The sequence below is a fragment of the Chiloscyllium punctatum genome, chromosome 42 (genome assembly GCF_047496795.1).
Source record: "Chiloscyllium punctatum isolate Juve2018m chromosome 42, sChiPun1.3, whole genome shotgun sequence".
Classification (NCBI taxonomy): Eukaryota; Metazoa; Chordata; class Chondrichthyes; order Orectolobiformes; family Hemiscylliidae; genus Chiloscyllium; species Chiloscyllium punctatum.
This window is the reverse complement of record NC_092780.1, coordinates 238,302-253,168: the sequence shown is the minus strand read 5'-3', so window position 1 is coordinate 253,168 and position 14,867 is coordinate 238,302. Positions and strand designations below refer to the sequence as shown.

Here is a 14,867-nt window from a genome sequence, read left to right as displayed (position 1 = left end):
TCAATTGTTGAGAAAACCATCTGGTGTCCAATGCCTTTTAGGGAAGATATGTACCTGTTCTAGTCTATATGTGACTTCACATCCACAGCAATGTGACTGAATCTTAAATGCCTTTTCAAATGGCCTGGAAAGCCACTCGGCAGAGTCTAAAACTGCTACAAAGTACAAGAAAAGGAAGGAAACTGCACAAATCACCCAGCATTTACCTACGCATTAAAACAGCAATTGTAGACCCATTTCTGTTGACCCATGAAGTGCTTCACACTAACACCTAGGGGCTGGTTCCAAAACTTGCAGCGCAGTCCCATAGAATAGTTAAGCACAAGCCAACAGATTCATACAGATAAAGTCACATCCTACAAAGAATGTTGCAGATACTATCATCACAATCCCTGGGTATGATCTTCCAATGGCAGGTCAGACCTACAAACGGCAGAGGCGCAATTGTATACAGTCAGGAAGGATTGTCATGCAAGTTCTCAGCATTGAATCCTAAAGGAGTTTGCCGATGCAACAGGTGGTGAGAAAAAGAACTAATGTAAAAAGAGTTCTGAAAAAACTCAGCAGGTCTGTCAGCATACGTAATGTAGTGAGAGAAAAATTGAGTTAACATTTTAAGTCTGATATGACTCTTCTTCAGAAAAGAAAGATTTAACTGACTTCGTCCAACCTGTTTCTGATGCCTCAATCCATGCCAGTAGTGGAAGGAGACATCAACAAACAGCCCTTGAGGAGATGAAGTCCATCCTTCACATTAAAGTAACTCTCCATTGTATTCCCTTGGCACAATGTTAAATGTGATAGAGTCATAGAGGTATACAGTAAGGGAACAGGTCCTTTGGCCCAACTAGTCCAAGCCAACAAGGTTTCTTAATCTGAACTAGTCCTATTTGCCTCTGTTTGGTCCATATCCCCCTAAACTCTTCCTGTCTTTTAAATGTTGGAGCAAGTTACTGCAGATACTGGAATCTGTCCTGAAAACAAAAAAAATGCTAGAAATCATAGCAGGTCAGACAGCATCCGTGTAGAGAAAGTAAGCCAATGTTTAGAGTCTAGATGACTCTTCAAAGCTGACATGAAGGGGGCATATGCAATAGTATGGGGGTAAAAGGGTGCTGACAGTACAGATTAACTGATTAGAATGTGAGGATGGCAGAACAATGATGTGTCTAACTGTCAAACGGGACTGGAAAGAACAGATGGTCCCACCAGAGTTGGGGGAGGGGAGGGAGGACATGACGACAGAGAATGCAACAAATAAAACTAAAAGGGAAGAAATGTAAGTAAGTTCACAATCGGAAGGTGTTGAACTCAATACTAAACCTAGAAGGTTGTAAAGTGCCTAGTCTGAAGAATTTGGTGCTGTAAATAAATGTTAATCGCATCTGTTGGTGGGGTTTTGTGTTCCACCTGTGAGAAGCGGTCAATCATAGGTGCTAAGAGCATACCTGATAATTACATTGGCTGCAGCTGCACACTGAGTGAATAGATCGGTTTGAGCAGCAGTTAGAAACACTAAGGAGCAGACAAATGGCACAATGTCATCAATAGTAGTTATAGAAACGTGGTCACACCTAAGGTACAGGAAGATAGATGGGTAATTGCTAGAAGCGGGGGGCAATCAGCGCAAGAGCCCCCTGCTGCAGTTCCCCTATCAAACAAATATTCTGTTTTGGATAATGATGAGAGGGATGGCCCGTCAAGTGACAACACCTGCAGCAGCCACTGTAGTGGCACCATGGCTAGCCCTGCTGTACAGAGGGGAGGGACAAATCGTAGTACAGCAGTAGTAATTGGGAGAATCAATAGTCAGGGGCACAGACAGGTGCTTCTGCAGCCATGAGAGACTCCAGTATGGTATGTTGCCTTGCTCGTGGATGTCTGAGTGGGTATAGAGTATCCTGAAACAGGGTAAACAGACAGAAGTCATTGTCTAGACTGGAACAAATGTCTATACTGGGACAAATGACACGAATGGAAGAGTGATAAGGTCCTATAATAAGAATTCTGGGATTTAGGTAATAAACTAAAGACCTCTAGGATAGTAATCTCAGGATTATTATCTATGTCACATGTTACTGAGGCTAGGAACAGAGACATAGTACAATTGAACACGTGGCAAAAGAGCTGGAATAAGGGGGAGGGTTTCAGATATGTAGATCATTGCATTCTCTTCAAAGGAAGGTGGGACCTACATAAGGAGGACTGGTTGCACCTGAACTGGAGGGACACCAATATCCTGGCAGAGAGATTTAATAGTGCCAGTTAGGAGGATTTAAACTGGTTTGGCTTGGGATGGGAACTGGAGTAACAGGTTGAGGAAGCACTTGGGACTAAAGCAAATATCGCTACGAGGAAGATCAGGCATACTCAAAGAGATATAGGCTGTTCTGTTATAACATGCATTTCATCAATGCAAATTCTCTGTAACGCAATTGATGTGTTTATTGATGGAATTGCAGTTGAATGCCAGGCCTCTAGGAATTCCCATGCGTGTCTCCGTTTAGCCGATCCTAGGATGGACATGTTGTCACAGTCAAAGTGATGTCCTTCTTCATATGTATGTAAGGATACTAGCGATAGTAGGTCATGTCTTTTGGTGGCTAGTTGGTGTTTCTGTATCCTGGTGGTTAGTTTGTTATAGTCCTTGCATGGTATTTTGTAAATTGATGTCATTTACAAAATACCATGCTTGGGCTGTAACAAACACTACATCACACAGACAGACAGAGAACTAGCAGAAAACCAGGATATGTGGGCTTACCGACCTGTAGCTGGATCATCTCTGTTTCTCTTTTTAAACAAAAGAACAACATTAACCATTCTCTAATTTTCTGAACCTTGCCTGAAGCCAAAGAGAATGCAAAGAAGACTGATAAGGTGCAGAAGCCACAGGGTCGTAGTCATGGGCGACTTCAACTTCCCAAATATTGATTGGAAGCTCTTTAGATCAAGTAGATTGGATGGGGCGGTGTTTGTGCAGTGTGTCCAGGAAGCTTTTCTAACGCAGTATGTAGATTGTCCAACCAGAGGGGAGGCCATATTGGATTTGGTACTCGGTAACGAACCGGGACAAGTGGTGGGCTTGTTAGTGGGTGAACATTTTGGTGATGGCGACCACAATTCTGTGACTTTCACCTTGGTTATGGAGAGAGATAGGTGCACACAACAAGGAAGTTTTTACAATTGGGGGAAGGGAAATTACGATGCTGTAAGACAGGATTTGAGGAGCATACGTTGGGAGCATAGGCTGTCAGGGAAGGATGTGGTGGAAATGTGGGACTTTTTCAAGGAGCAGATACGACGTGTCCTTGATATGTATGTACCGATCAGGCAGGAAAGAAATGGTCGTGTGAGGGAGCCTTGGTTGACGAGGGAGGTTGAATGTCTAGTAAAGAGGAAGAAGGAGGCTTACATAAGGTTGAGGAAACAAGGTTCAGACAGAGCAGTGGAGGGATACAGGATAGCCAGAAGGGACCTGAAGAAAGGGATTAGGAGAGCTAAGAGAGGGCATGAAAAATCCCTGGCGGATAGGATCAAGGATAGCCCCAAGGCATTCTATGCGTATGTGAGAAACCTGAGAATGACGAGAACGAGGGTAGGTCCGATCAAGGACAGTGGTGGGAGACTGTGTATTGAGTCGGAAGAGATAGGAGAGGTCTTGAACAAGTACTTCTCTTCAGTATTTACGAACGAGAGGGACTGTATTGTTGAAGAGGAGAGTGTGAAACGGACTGATAAGCTAGAAGAGATATCTGTTAGGAAGGAAGATGTGTTGGACATTTTGAACAACTTGAGGATAGACAAGTCCCCCGGGCCTGACGGGATATATCCTAGGATTATGTGGGAAGCAAGAGAGGAAATTACAGTACCGTTGGCAATGATCTTCTCGTCTTCACTGGCAACGGGGGTGGTACCAGGGGACTGGAGAGTAGCGAATGTTGTGCCCCTGTTCAAAAAAGGGAATAGGGATAACCCCGGGAATTACAGGCCAGTTAGTCTTACTTCTGTGGTAGGCAAAGTAATGGAAAGGGTACTGAGGGATAGGATTTACGAGTATCTGGAACGGCACTGCTTGATTAGGGACAGCCAGCACGGATTTGTGAAGGGTAGGTCTTGCCTTACAAGTCTTATTGAATTCTTCGAGGAGGTGACCAAGCATGTGGATGAGGGTAGAGCAGTGGATGTAGTGTACATGGATTTTAGTAAGGCATTTGATAAGGTTCCCCATGGTAGGCTTATGCGGAAAGTCAGGAGGCATGGGATAGAGGGAAATTTGGCCAATTGGATAGAAAACTGGCTAACCGGTCGAAGTCAGAGAGTGGTAGTAGATGGTAAATATTCAGCATGGAGTCCAGTTACAAGTGGAGTTCCGCAGGGATCAGTTCTGGGTCCTCTGCTGTTTGTAATTTTTATTAATGACTTAGATGAGGGAGTCGAAGGGTGGGTCAGTAAATTTGCAGATGATACAAAGATAGGTGGAGTTGTGGACAGTGAGGAGGGCTGTTGTCGGCTGCAGAGGGACTTAGATATGATGCAGAGCTGGGCTGAGGAGTGGCAGATGGAGTTCAACCCTGCCAAGTGTGAAGTTGTCCATTTTGGAAGAACAAATAAGAATGCGGAATACAGGGTTAATGGTAGGGTTCTTGGTCAGGTGGAGGAACAGAGGGATCTTGGGGTCTATGTACATAGATCTTTGAAGGTTGCCACTCAGGTGGATAGAGTTTGTAAGAAGGCCTATGGAGTATTATCGTTCATTAGCAGAGGGATTGAATTCAAGAGTCGTGAGGTGATGTTGCAGCTGTACAGGACTTTGGTTAGGCCACATTTGGAGTACTGTGTGCAGTTCTGGTCGCCTCACTTTAGGAAAGATGTGGAAGCTTTGGAGAGGGTGCAGAGAAGATTTACCAGGATGTTGCCTGGAATGGAGAGTAGGTCGTACGAGGATAGGTTGAGAGTTCTCGGCCTTTTCTCGTTGGAACGGCGAAGGATGAGGGGTGACTTGATAGAGGTTTATAAGATGATCAGAGGAATAGATAGAGTAGACAGTCAGAAACTTTTTCCCCGGGTACAACAGAGTGTTACAAGGGGACATAAATTTAAGGTGAAGGGTGGAAGGTATAGGGGAGATGTCAGGGGTGGGTTCTTTACCCAGAGAGTGGTGGGGGCATGGAATGCGCTGCCCGTGGGAGTGGTAGAGTCAGATTCATTGGCGACCTTTAAGCGGCATTTGGATAGGTACATGGATGGGTGCTTAATCTAGGATAGAAGTTCGGCACAACATCGTGGGCCGAAGGGCCTGTTCTGTGCTGTATTGTTCTATGTTCTATGTTCTATGATAAGATATTTCCTCCCTTGCTTCCCAAAATATCCTGGGATAGATTCCATCTGGCTCTGGGAACTTGTTTACCTTAATGCATTTCAAGACTTTGAACACTTCCTCCTCCATTCTGTTGACCTGCCCAAACTTATTCACACACCTTTCCCAAACATCAACATCCCTCATGTCCTGTTCTTTGGTGAATACTGATGTAAAGTATTCATTAAAGATCTCACCCATTTCCTCTAGACCCACACGCAACCTCCCTCCTTTATCCTTGACTGGGCCTATTCTTTCCCTAGCTACTCTCTTGTTCCTAATATATGTATAAATGCCCTTAATCTTGCTGGATATTTCATAGCCCTGTAGATGTCATGTACATGGACTTTAGTAAGACGTTTCATAAGGCTCCCCATGGTAAACTAATGGAGAAAGTGAAGTCACATTGTGTGCAGGGTGTTCTACCTAGCTAGATAAAGAACTGGTTGAGCAACAAGACAGAGTGTAATAGTTGAAGGGAGCTTCTCAAAATGGAAAAAAGGTGATCAGTGGTATTCCACAGGCATCAGTGTTGGGGCCACAGTTGTTTGTGATATACATAAGTGATCTGGAAGAGGGCACTATTGGTATGGTCTGCAAGTTTGCAGATGACGCAAAGATTGGTGGAGTAGCAGAAAACATAGGAGACTGTCAAAGAATACAGGAGAGTATAGACAGACTGGTGAGTTGGGGGGAAAGTGACAGATGGAGTTCAGTCCAGACAACTGTGAGCTGATGCATTTAGACAAGTCTAATTCTAGAGCGAAATGTAGATGAGTACAGAGATCTGGGAGTTCAGGTCCATTGTACCCTGAAGGTGGCTGCACAGGTGGATGGAGTAGACAAGAAGGCATATATATGCTTGCCTTCATCAGGCGGGGTATTGATTATAAGAGCTGGCAGGGCATGTTAAAATTGTACAAGACTTTGGTTCGGCTGCATTTAGAATACCATGTACAGTTCTGATCACCACACTACCAAAAGGATGTGGATGCTTTGGAGAGGGTGCAGAGAAGGTTTACAAGAATGTTGCCTGGTATGGAAGGTGATAGCTATGAAGAGAGGTTGAGTAGGTTAGGATTGTTTTCATTAGAAAAAAAAAGAGATCGAGGGGTGATCTGATTGAGGTCTACAAAATCATGAAGGATATAGACAGAGTAGTTAGAGACAAGCTTTTTCCCAGGGTGAAGGATTCAATAACGAGAGGTCACGCTTTCAAGGTGAGAGGTGAAAAGGTGGATACACGCGGCAAATACTTTACACAAAGGGTGGCAGTGTCTGGAACGCGTTGCCAGCAGAGGTACTGGAGGCAGGCACAGTAGATTCATTTAAGGTGTGTCTGGACAGATGCATGAGTAGGTGGGGAGCAGAGTGAGACAGATGCTTAGGAATTGGGCGAAACGTTTAGATAGTGGATTTGGATCAGCTCAGGCTTGGTAGGCTGAAGGGCCTGGGGCTGTAAAAGTTTCTTTGTTCTTTGTAGCCCCTTTTAGCCCTCCTAACTCCCTGTTTGAATTCCTTCCTACTTTCTCTAAATTCTTCAAGGAATTTGTTTTTATTTGCCTACATCTTGGGTATGCTTTCTTTTTTTGACAAAGCTGATAATGGTAGTGGCGAGGAAGCTGTTGGAGAAGATACTGAAATACAGGAGTTATTCACATTTGGAAGTGAATGGACTTATTTGTGATAAGCAGAATGGGTTTGTGGGGTGGGGGGTGGTGAGATCATGTCTCACCAACTTGATTGAGTTTTTTCAGATGGTGACAAGAATGATGAGGGTAGACCAGTAGATACTGTCTACATGAATTTTAGTAAGTCACTTGATAAGGTACCTCATTAGCAGGCTGATACAAAGGACGAGTCTAATAGGATGAACTGGCTAAATGGATACGCAACTGGCTTGATCAGAGAAGACCGAGAGCAGCAGTGGAAGGGTGCTTTTCAGAATGGAAATCAATAATTAGTGGTGTCCCACAGGGATCAGTCATGGGACTTTACTTGTGTGTAATACATATGTTACGAAAAGAGTGTATGGTCAATTTAAGAGAAAGGTGCCTTTTTTCAGCTGAGAGGTTGTGACAGCACATGTATCTATGATTAGCTGACAGTGCAGAGGGTGCTGAAAATTGATAATATACAACAATCAGCTTGATGTTGTGTTTTGATGTTAAGGCAATCGGATTTGAATTTAATCAGTTAATTTAAATTATGCTCAGGATGCCAAAAGCAATTGAATTTGAATTTATTGTATTGACAACATTGGACCAATGAGGATATGATGTTGAGGATATAAAAAGGAAGGGCGTTGTGAAAATTGGTCAGAGCTAACTGCCCATGAACTGGACAGTCAACTGCCATCTGAAGAAATAAATGCATTGTTCTCAAAAGAAATATCTCAGAAGGCATCACCTATTAAAAGTACCAAGAAATTTTATACAAAGACACTCCGCAGTAAAAGGTAAGAAGACAACCCAGGGAGAAGACAGCACATTCGGAAGACCGGAAGGAAGACAGCAAAAGAGGCTGTATGGACTCCAGGAGATATCATACAATCCCTAACAGTGGAGAAACAGGCCATGTTTAATAATTGTGTTATTGGAGCAGCATTTTAATGGAGTTGGGGTTAGTGATTTTTTTTTTAAGAAAAAAGGGGGCTTGAATTTGTTAATAGCTTTTGGTTGGTGTTCACTGTTAGAGTTAGGAAAATAATTTTTTTTTTGAACAGTGGAAATCAGGGTTTTTCTTTCACTCACTCATACTTTTAGCAGATTATGAGGCAAGGTGAGCTTTTCCGGGTGTTTTAGTTTTAATTAGCAGAGGGGTTCAACCTCCATGTTGCAACATATATAAATGATCTGTAGGAAAATGTAGATGGTCTGATTAGTAAGTTTGCGGATGACACCAACATTGACGAGTTGCAGAAAGTGAGGAAGATTGTTGAAGAACACAATGGAATATAGATATATTGCAAGTTTGGGCACAGAAATGGCAGGTCAAGTTTAATCTGCACAAATGTGAGGTGATGCATTTTGGAAGATCAAATTGGGTGTGAATGATACTGTAACTGGCAGAACTCTTAAGAGCACTGAAAGAAGGATCTGGCTGTACAGGTCCACAGATCCCTGAACGTGGCAACTCAGGTGGACAAGGTGGTCAAGAAGGCCGACAGCATTGATCAGGGCATCAAATATAAAAGTTATTTTACAGCTCTACAAAACTTTAGTTAGGCCACATTAGGAATACTGTGTGCACTTGTGTTCGCCATACCACCAAAGAACGAAGATGCTTTGGAGAGGGTGCAGAGAAGGTTTACCAGGATGTTGCCTGGTCTGTAGGATTTTAGTTATGAGGAGAGGTTGGATAAACTCGGATTGTTTCCACTGGAAAGATGAAGGCTGAAAGGCAACCTGATAGAGGTCTACAAAATTATGAGAGGCATAAATAGGGTGGATAGCCATTTTCCCAGGATGGAAAGGTCAACTACAAGAAGACACAAGTTCAAGATGAGAGGGAGAAAGTTTAGGGGAGAAGTGGAGGGAAAAGCTTTCATACATAGGGTGGTGGGTGCCAAGAATGCACTGCTAGTGAAGATGGTGGATGCAGGCATGTCAGCAACATTTAAGGTGTATCTTGACACATGAATAGGAGAACAGAAGGATAGAAACCATGTACAGAGGAAACTAGATTATCCGAATACCAATTATCCGAAAATTGGATTATCCGAAGGAGATCTAGAGGTCCCGATAGAAACATTATATCAAAGACGTGTTTCCAGCAGTGATCGCGTCTTTTGTTGACAGTGATTAAACAGGCACCATCGCCAAATGACTGACCTCCCGCCCTCCGCTCGAAGATTAGTGGTGTTGCTGAACCATCCTTGGTACTGAACAAAGAGAATTTACAGCCCAGGAATAGGCCCTTTGGCCCTCCAATCCTGTGCCGATCCAAATATACTGTCTAAACCTGTCGCTCAATTCCTAAGCATCTGGTATCCCTCTGTTCCCCACCTATTCATGTATCTGTCCGGACGCATCTTAAATGAATCTACCGAGCCTGCCTCTACCATCTCTGCTGGCAACATGTTCCAAATGCCCACCACCCTCTGTGTGAAGTATTTGCCACGTGTATCCCCCTTAAACTTTCCACCTCTCACCTTGAAAGGTTACTGAAGTCTCCCAGCCAGAGCACATCCTGCATCCTTGCCTCCTCAGTGCTTTATCCAAGTACTGCCAACATAGAGAAGTACCGACTCATCAGCTGATTGTGGGATAACGTGGTAATCAGCAGGAAGTTTCCTAGGCCATGTTTGACCTTAAACCATGAGACTTCATGGCAATTACAGTCAATGTTGAGGAGTCTCAGGGATCTCCCTCCGAACCGTATACACTGTGGCAATTTCACTGCCGGGTTTGTTCTGCCAATGGACATATCTAGGAATGGTTATGAGTGTTTGGGACATTGACTATAAAGTACCATTCCTATATCAGACCAATGCTTGACTTGTCTGTGAGAAAGCGCTCTCTCAATTTTGGTACCAGCCCCCACATATTCGTATGGAGGACTTTGCAGGCTCAACACCATCAAGTTCTGTACTGGTATAATTGCTAAGGCTCCTATCCATTTAGTCCAGGAGAATGCACAAAATATATTAGCAAATCTTACGCCTTCATAATCTTTAGAGCCATGACATCTTTGCGCAAAGTGGAGAGTTCTTCCTCTTGCTTCTTCTTCTCCTTGTGCAGAAACTGAATATAATCAATAGCTGTGGAAATAGAAGAATTTTAACATTTTACCGTTTGCATGTCAAAAATACTGAAAGCTACCCACCTTTTTGAACTCTGGACTCTCAGCTTGCTGCTTATAAAAACTATAGTTTAGACTTTATTCTATAAAAGCTTTTGTATAAAATTAGAAGAGGATTTCTTTCTCTTTTGATCCCCAGATCCAAGTTGCAGCTGTTAATTTCTGCCCAATGACTGGACAAGAATGAATAAAGATCTCAAATACATGAAAATAAGTTCCAGATGCTATCCTTGAAGCTTGTTCCTTGTATTATTAAATCTGGTAAGGTGAAACAAACCCAATTACAGGTTTGTATTGCTGATTTTTTTTACCGAGGAAATGTTAGCCAGAGAAAACCATATCTAACTCATGGGTAATCCAAAGTGACCCAACCTCACAACCTGACTTATCTTCAACCTCCAGATCCAACTGTACACTTGACTCCAAAATCTGCCCCAACAGCCTAACCATATGCACCTCACATACCTGCCACCTTATCCCCTACCTTCTCTCTCTAACTTTTCAACATGGTTTTGGGATAATTAAGCTCTTTTTACACTGGAATCCAGCAGCTAATGATGTAAACGTAGGTATGAAGAATCTGTGATTATTCTTCCTGCGAAGGTTCTTTCATCTGAGGAATTCGGGAATAAATAAATAGCCTTTTTGCCTGATCAGGGTAGGGTACCTGAACCTGATAAAGATGACTTGGGCTTTAACATTTAATTTCATAATTTTCCAAAACTTTTACTACTAGAGATTGCTGAAACAGGAAAAGGCTTCTGATCCACAACAGTGAAGTCAATAATAGCTTTTGTAATGTCCAGCAGCAGAATTACATGATACAGAACATGGGAGAAAGAGTAAGCCATCTGGCCCTTTGAGCCTGCTCTGCTATTCAATAAGATCATGGTCGGTTTGATCATGGCTTCACCTCCAATGCTTTCACTGCCCAGCATAATCCTTAACTCCCACATCTATCAAAAATATACCTAACTCAGCTGTTTGAATAAAGTCAATGAGTCAGCCATCACTGCTTCCCAGGGAAGAGAATTCCACGGACCAATAGTAAAAAAAAATCTGTGTCTCTGTCTTAGATGGATTACCCCTTATTTTTAAACTATGTCACATGAGAGGAACACTATCCACCCTAACATATTCCCTCAGGATTATATTTTAAGATGACCTTTCATTCGTCTAAACTCCAATGGAATTTTTTCAATATTTTTCCACTCATTTATAGGTTGTGGGCATGGTTGGGTTATTTCCAATTCTCAATTGTTCAGCGAATAGTGAAGGATTAACTGCGGGTTGCTATGGATCTGGAGTCACATGTAGGCCAGACCTGGTAAGGAAATCAGATTTCCCTAAAGGTCATTAGTGAAACAAATGGATTATTACAACAATCAACAGTGGTTATATGGTCACCACTAACTAGCTATATTCAAATTCCAAATTTTTACTGAATCCCAATTTCACCATCTGGTGTGTTGGGATTCAAATCCATCTCCTGAGATTATAAACCTGGGGACCTAAATTACCTGACAAGTGACATTATCGCTATACCACCATCTCTCCCATAATGGAATCCTTCCAACCCAGAAAGCAGTTCAGTGAACCATCTCTGAATTGTTTCTAATACAATTTTTTTTTCAAAAAAGGTGATAAAAACTGCACACTATTATATTGTTGGGGCAGAGAAGCTTTTGCTCATTTCACTGCTTTCAATCCTCCATGCTGGTATTAATCTAAGCTACTGACAACATGTGGGGAAGGATGCTCACACAAAATTTTCAGCAGAAGATAATTTCTATCTTGACGAACAGTAAGCATATTTATTTCATTTTACTTATTAGGTGGCATGATGGCTCCATGGTTTGCATTGCTGCCTCACAGCACCACAGACCTAGGTTTGACTCCACCCTCAGGCAACTGTCAGCGTGTGTTTCCTTTGTGCTTCAGTTTCCTCCCATAGTCCAAAGATGTGCAGGTTAAGTAGACTGGCCATACTAAATTGCCCATAGTGTCCAGGGATGGCAGGCTAGGTGGATTACTCGTGGGAAATGTAGGGTTACAGGGATGGGACCTGGGTAGGATGCTCTTCAGAAGATTGGTATGAACTTGATGGGCCAAACAGTCTGCTTCCCTTTAGGGACTCTATGATTAATAGTGAGTTACATTACATGAGGTACACAATAGGATTTTGTAGGACATCAGATCCAACCTCAGAGCAAGGTTCATATTACTATTCCAAACTTCCAGATCAACACTGTCCCCATGACTTGTCCGACCTGCCTCTCTCCTTTTCCACCTATCCACTCCACCCTCTCCTCCCTGACCTATCACCTTCATCCCCCCCCCCCCCCCACTCACGTATTGTACTCTATGCTACTTTCCCCCCACCCCACCCTCCTCTCATTTATCTCTCCACCTTTCAGGCACTATTCCTGATGAAGGGCTTTTGCCTGAAACGCCGATTTTACCGCTCCTCGGATGCTGCCTGAACTGCTGTGCTCTTCCAGCACCGCTAATCCAGAGAATGGAGTCCGCATACACTGCCTGTGTCTCCACGGATTTCCTCCAGGTGCTCCAATTTTCTCTCAGTCTAAGGACGCATAGGTTTGGTGGACTGTCAATGCTAAAACTGCCCTGTATTGTCCAGGATTAGCTATAGTAAATACTGACTTACAGGGATAGGATGGACGCTCTTCGGAGAGTTGGTGCTGGGTGGCTTTGTTCTGTTCTGTAAAGATTCTATATTGTATTCCCATCTGCTAAATGTCTGTCTACATTACATCTGGAAATATAGTATTCTTTATTAAACTTAGAATTGTACATACTTTTCTGAAGAACTGTGGCTTTACTCAGCTTCTGGGATCCAATCAAGAAATCTTGCTGTTGGCACGTAGGGACAATTGACTGTAATTCATCATATCCTTTCTGTGAGGCAATCATTCAGAAACAGTAAGCTGATTAATTGCAAATTTGCTGTACAAACCTTAGATACTCAAGTTTTGAACCTCAGTTTAAATTTAAATGTTGCACCTTGATGGCATCCCGTCTCTTTTGTTCAGCCTGCGTATGAGCCTGTCTCCGTCGGTCTTTATAAGTTTCTTTATAGGCAATTTCCTGCCTGTAATCACTATCTTCATCATCTGCAGTTGGAGAACAATCATTGTCTGTCATGCAATCGGCTACAAGAAAACAGAATGTTTTCAATCACTTCATTAACAGTGAAGATGTTTTTAAATATTTCTCTTTATCTGTTTTAATTTTGGAAGATTACCAAAATACCATAACACACAGGAGCAGAAATTAGGTCATTCAGCCCATCGAGTCTGCTCCACTATTCAATTATGGCTGATACATTTCTCAACCCCATTTTCCCACTTTCTCCCAGTAACCCTTAATGCCTTTGACAATCACAATCCTTCTTAAAAGTAGTCAATGAACTAGACTCCACAGCCCTCTGGCAGTGACTTATCACTGCAGTGAATTACTGTATCTCATGTTAAATCTACTTGAGGATGGCATAGTGGTTAGCACTGCTGCCTCATAGAACTAGGGGCCCAGGTTCAATTCTCGTCTTGGGTGACTGTCTTTGCAAGCTTACATGGCTTTCCTCCAGGGTGCTCCAGTTGCCTTCTAGAGTATAAAAATGTGCCGGTTCGGTGGATTGGCCATGCTAAACATTACCCCATAGTGTCCTGGGATGGGCAGGCTAGGTAGATTAGCCACTGTATGGGATAGGGTAGAGGCTGAGAGTCAGGATCAGACAGTCTTTGGAGGGTCAGTACAGATTTGATAGGCTGAATGATCTCCTTCTGCACTGCAGAGAGTTTCTATGATTTTATGATTTGTGACCTTCTCAATGATTCACAGGATAAATGTCCCACACAGCAAAAGGATCTTAGGAGAAAATTTTCTCTTAGAGTCATAGAGGCATGGAAACAGACCCCTTGGTCCAATTTGTCCATGCTGATCAGATATTCTAAATTAATGTAGTCCCACTTGCCAACATTTGGCCCAATCCCTCCAAACTCTTCCCATTCATATACAACATTTAAATGGCATCTGAATGGGTAATTGTGTCAGCTTCCTGCAACTCCTTTGGCAGCTTATTCCATACACGCACCACCCTCTGCGTAAAGTTGCTGCCCTTAGGACCCTTTTAAATCTTTCTTCTCTCACCTTAAACCTATACCCTCCAGTTTTGGACTCCCTTACCCTGGGATAAAGACCTTGACGATTCACCCTATCCGGGCCCCTCATGATTTTATAGACCTCTATAAGGTCACCCTCAGCTTACAATGCTCCATGAAAAAGGCCCCAGCATATTCAGCCTTTCCCTTTAGCTCATCTGGACCTGGGGATTTGACCATTTCTTTTTAAGGCTCCAATACCTCCTCATTCCCTCTGTCAAATTGCTGAAGAACCTCATAGGTCTCTTCCCAAATTTTGTACCTAACGCCCTCCAACTCCGATGTCCCTCGGCTCTATGCAGAGACTGCCCCCTTATTTGTTAATCCATTGATGGCAGAATTCAAACCTGCATCTCGATATCACTTCAGCAGACCACATTCAGCCAATGAATCTTTACAGGTATTAATTTTTTTCAATTCATTCGCATGGACATCGCTGGTTAGGCCAGTATTTATTGCCCATCCTTAATTACTTAGAGGGCAGCTCAGAACCAAATCATATTGCTGTGGTTCTGGAGTCATGT

At 42.9% G+C, this 14,867-nt stretch overlaps 1 protein-coding gene across 2 annotated transcripts in view; it reads right to left on the bottom strand.

Moving 5' to 3' along the window:
• mlx (MAX dimerization protein MLX) overlaps nt 1-14,867 on the bottom strand; it is a 58,416-nt gene that overhangs the window by 27,636 nt on the left and 15,913 nt on the right. Inside the window, exons 4-6 of one of the 2 annotated variants that reach the window (XM_072561142.1) lie at nt 13,187-13,335; nt 12,982-13,081; nt 10,022-10,121 (exon numbers count right to left, since the gene is read on the bottom strand). In XM_072561142.1, the coding sequence (XP_072417243.1) occupies nt 10,022-10,121; nt 12,982-13,081; nt 13,187-13,335 (349 nt within the window). The remainder of the gene's footprint in view (nt 1-10,021; nt 10,122-12,981; nt 13,082-13,186; nt 13,336-14,867) is intronic. The other variant, XM_072561143.1, reaches the window with a different exon arrangement.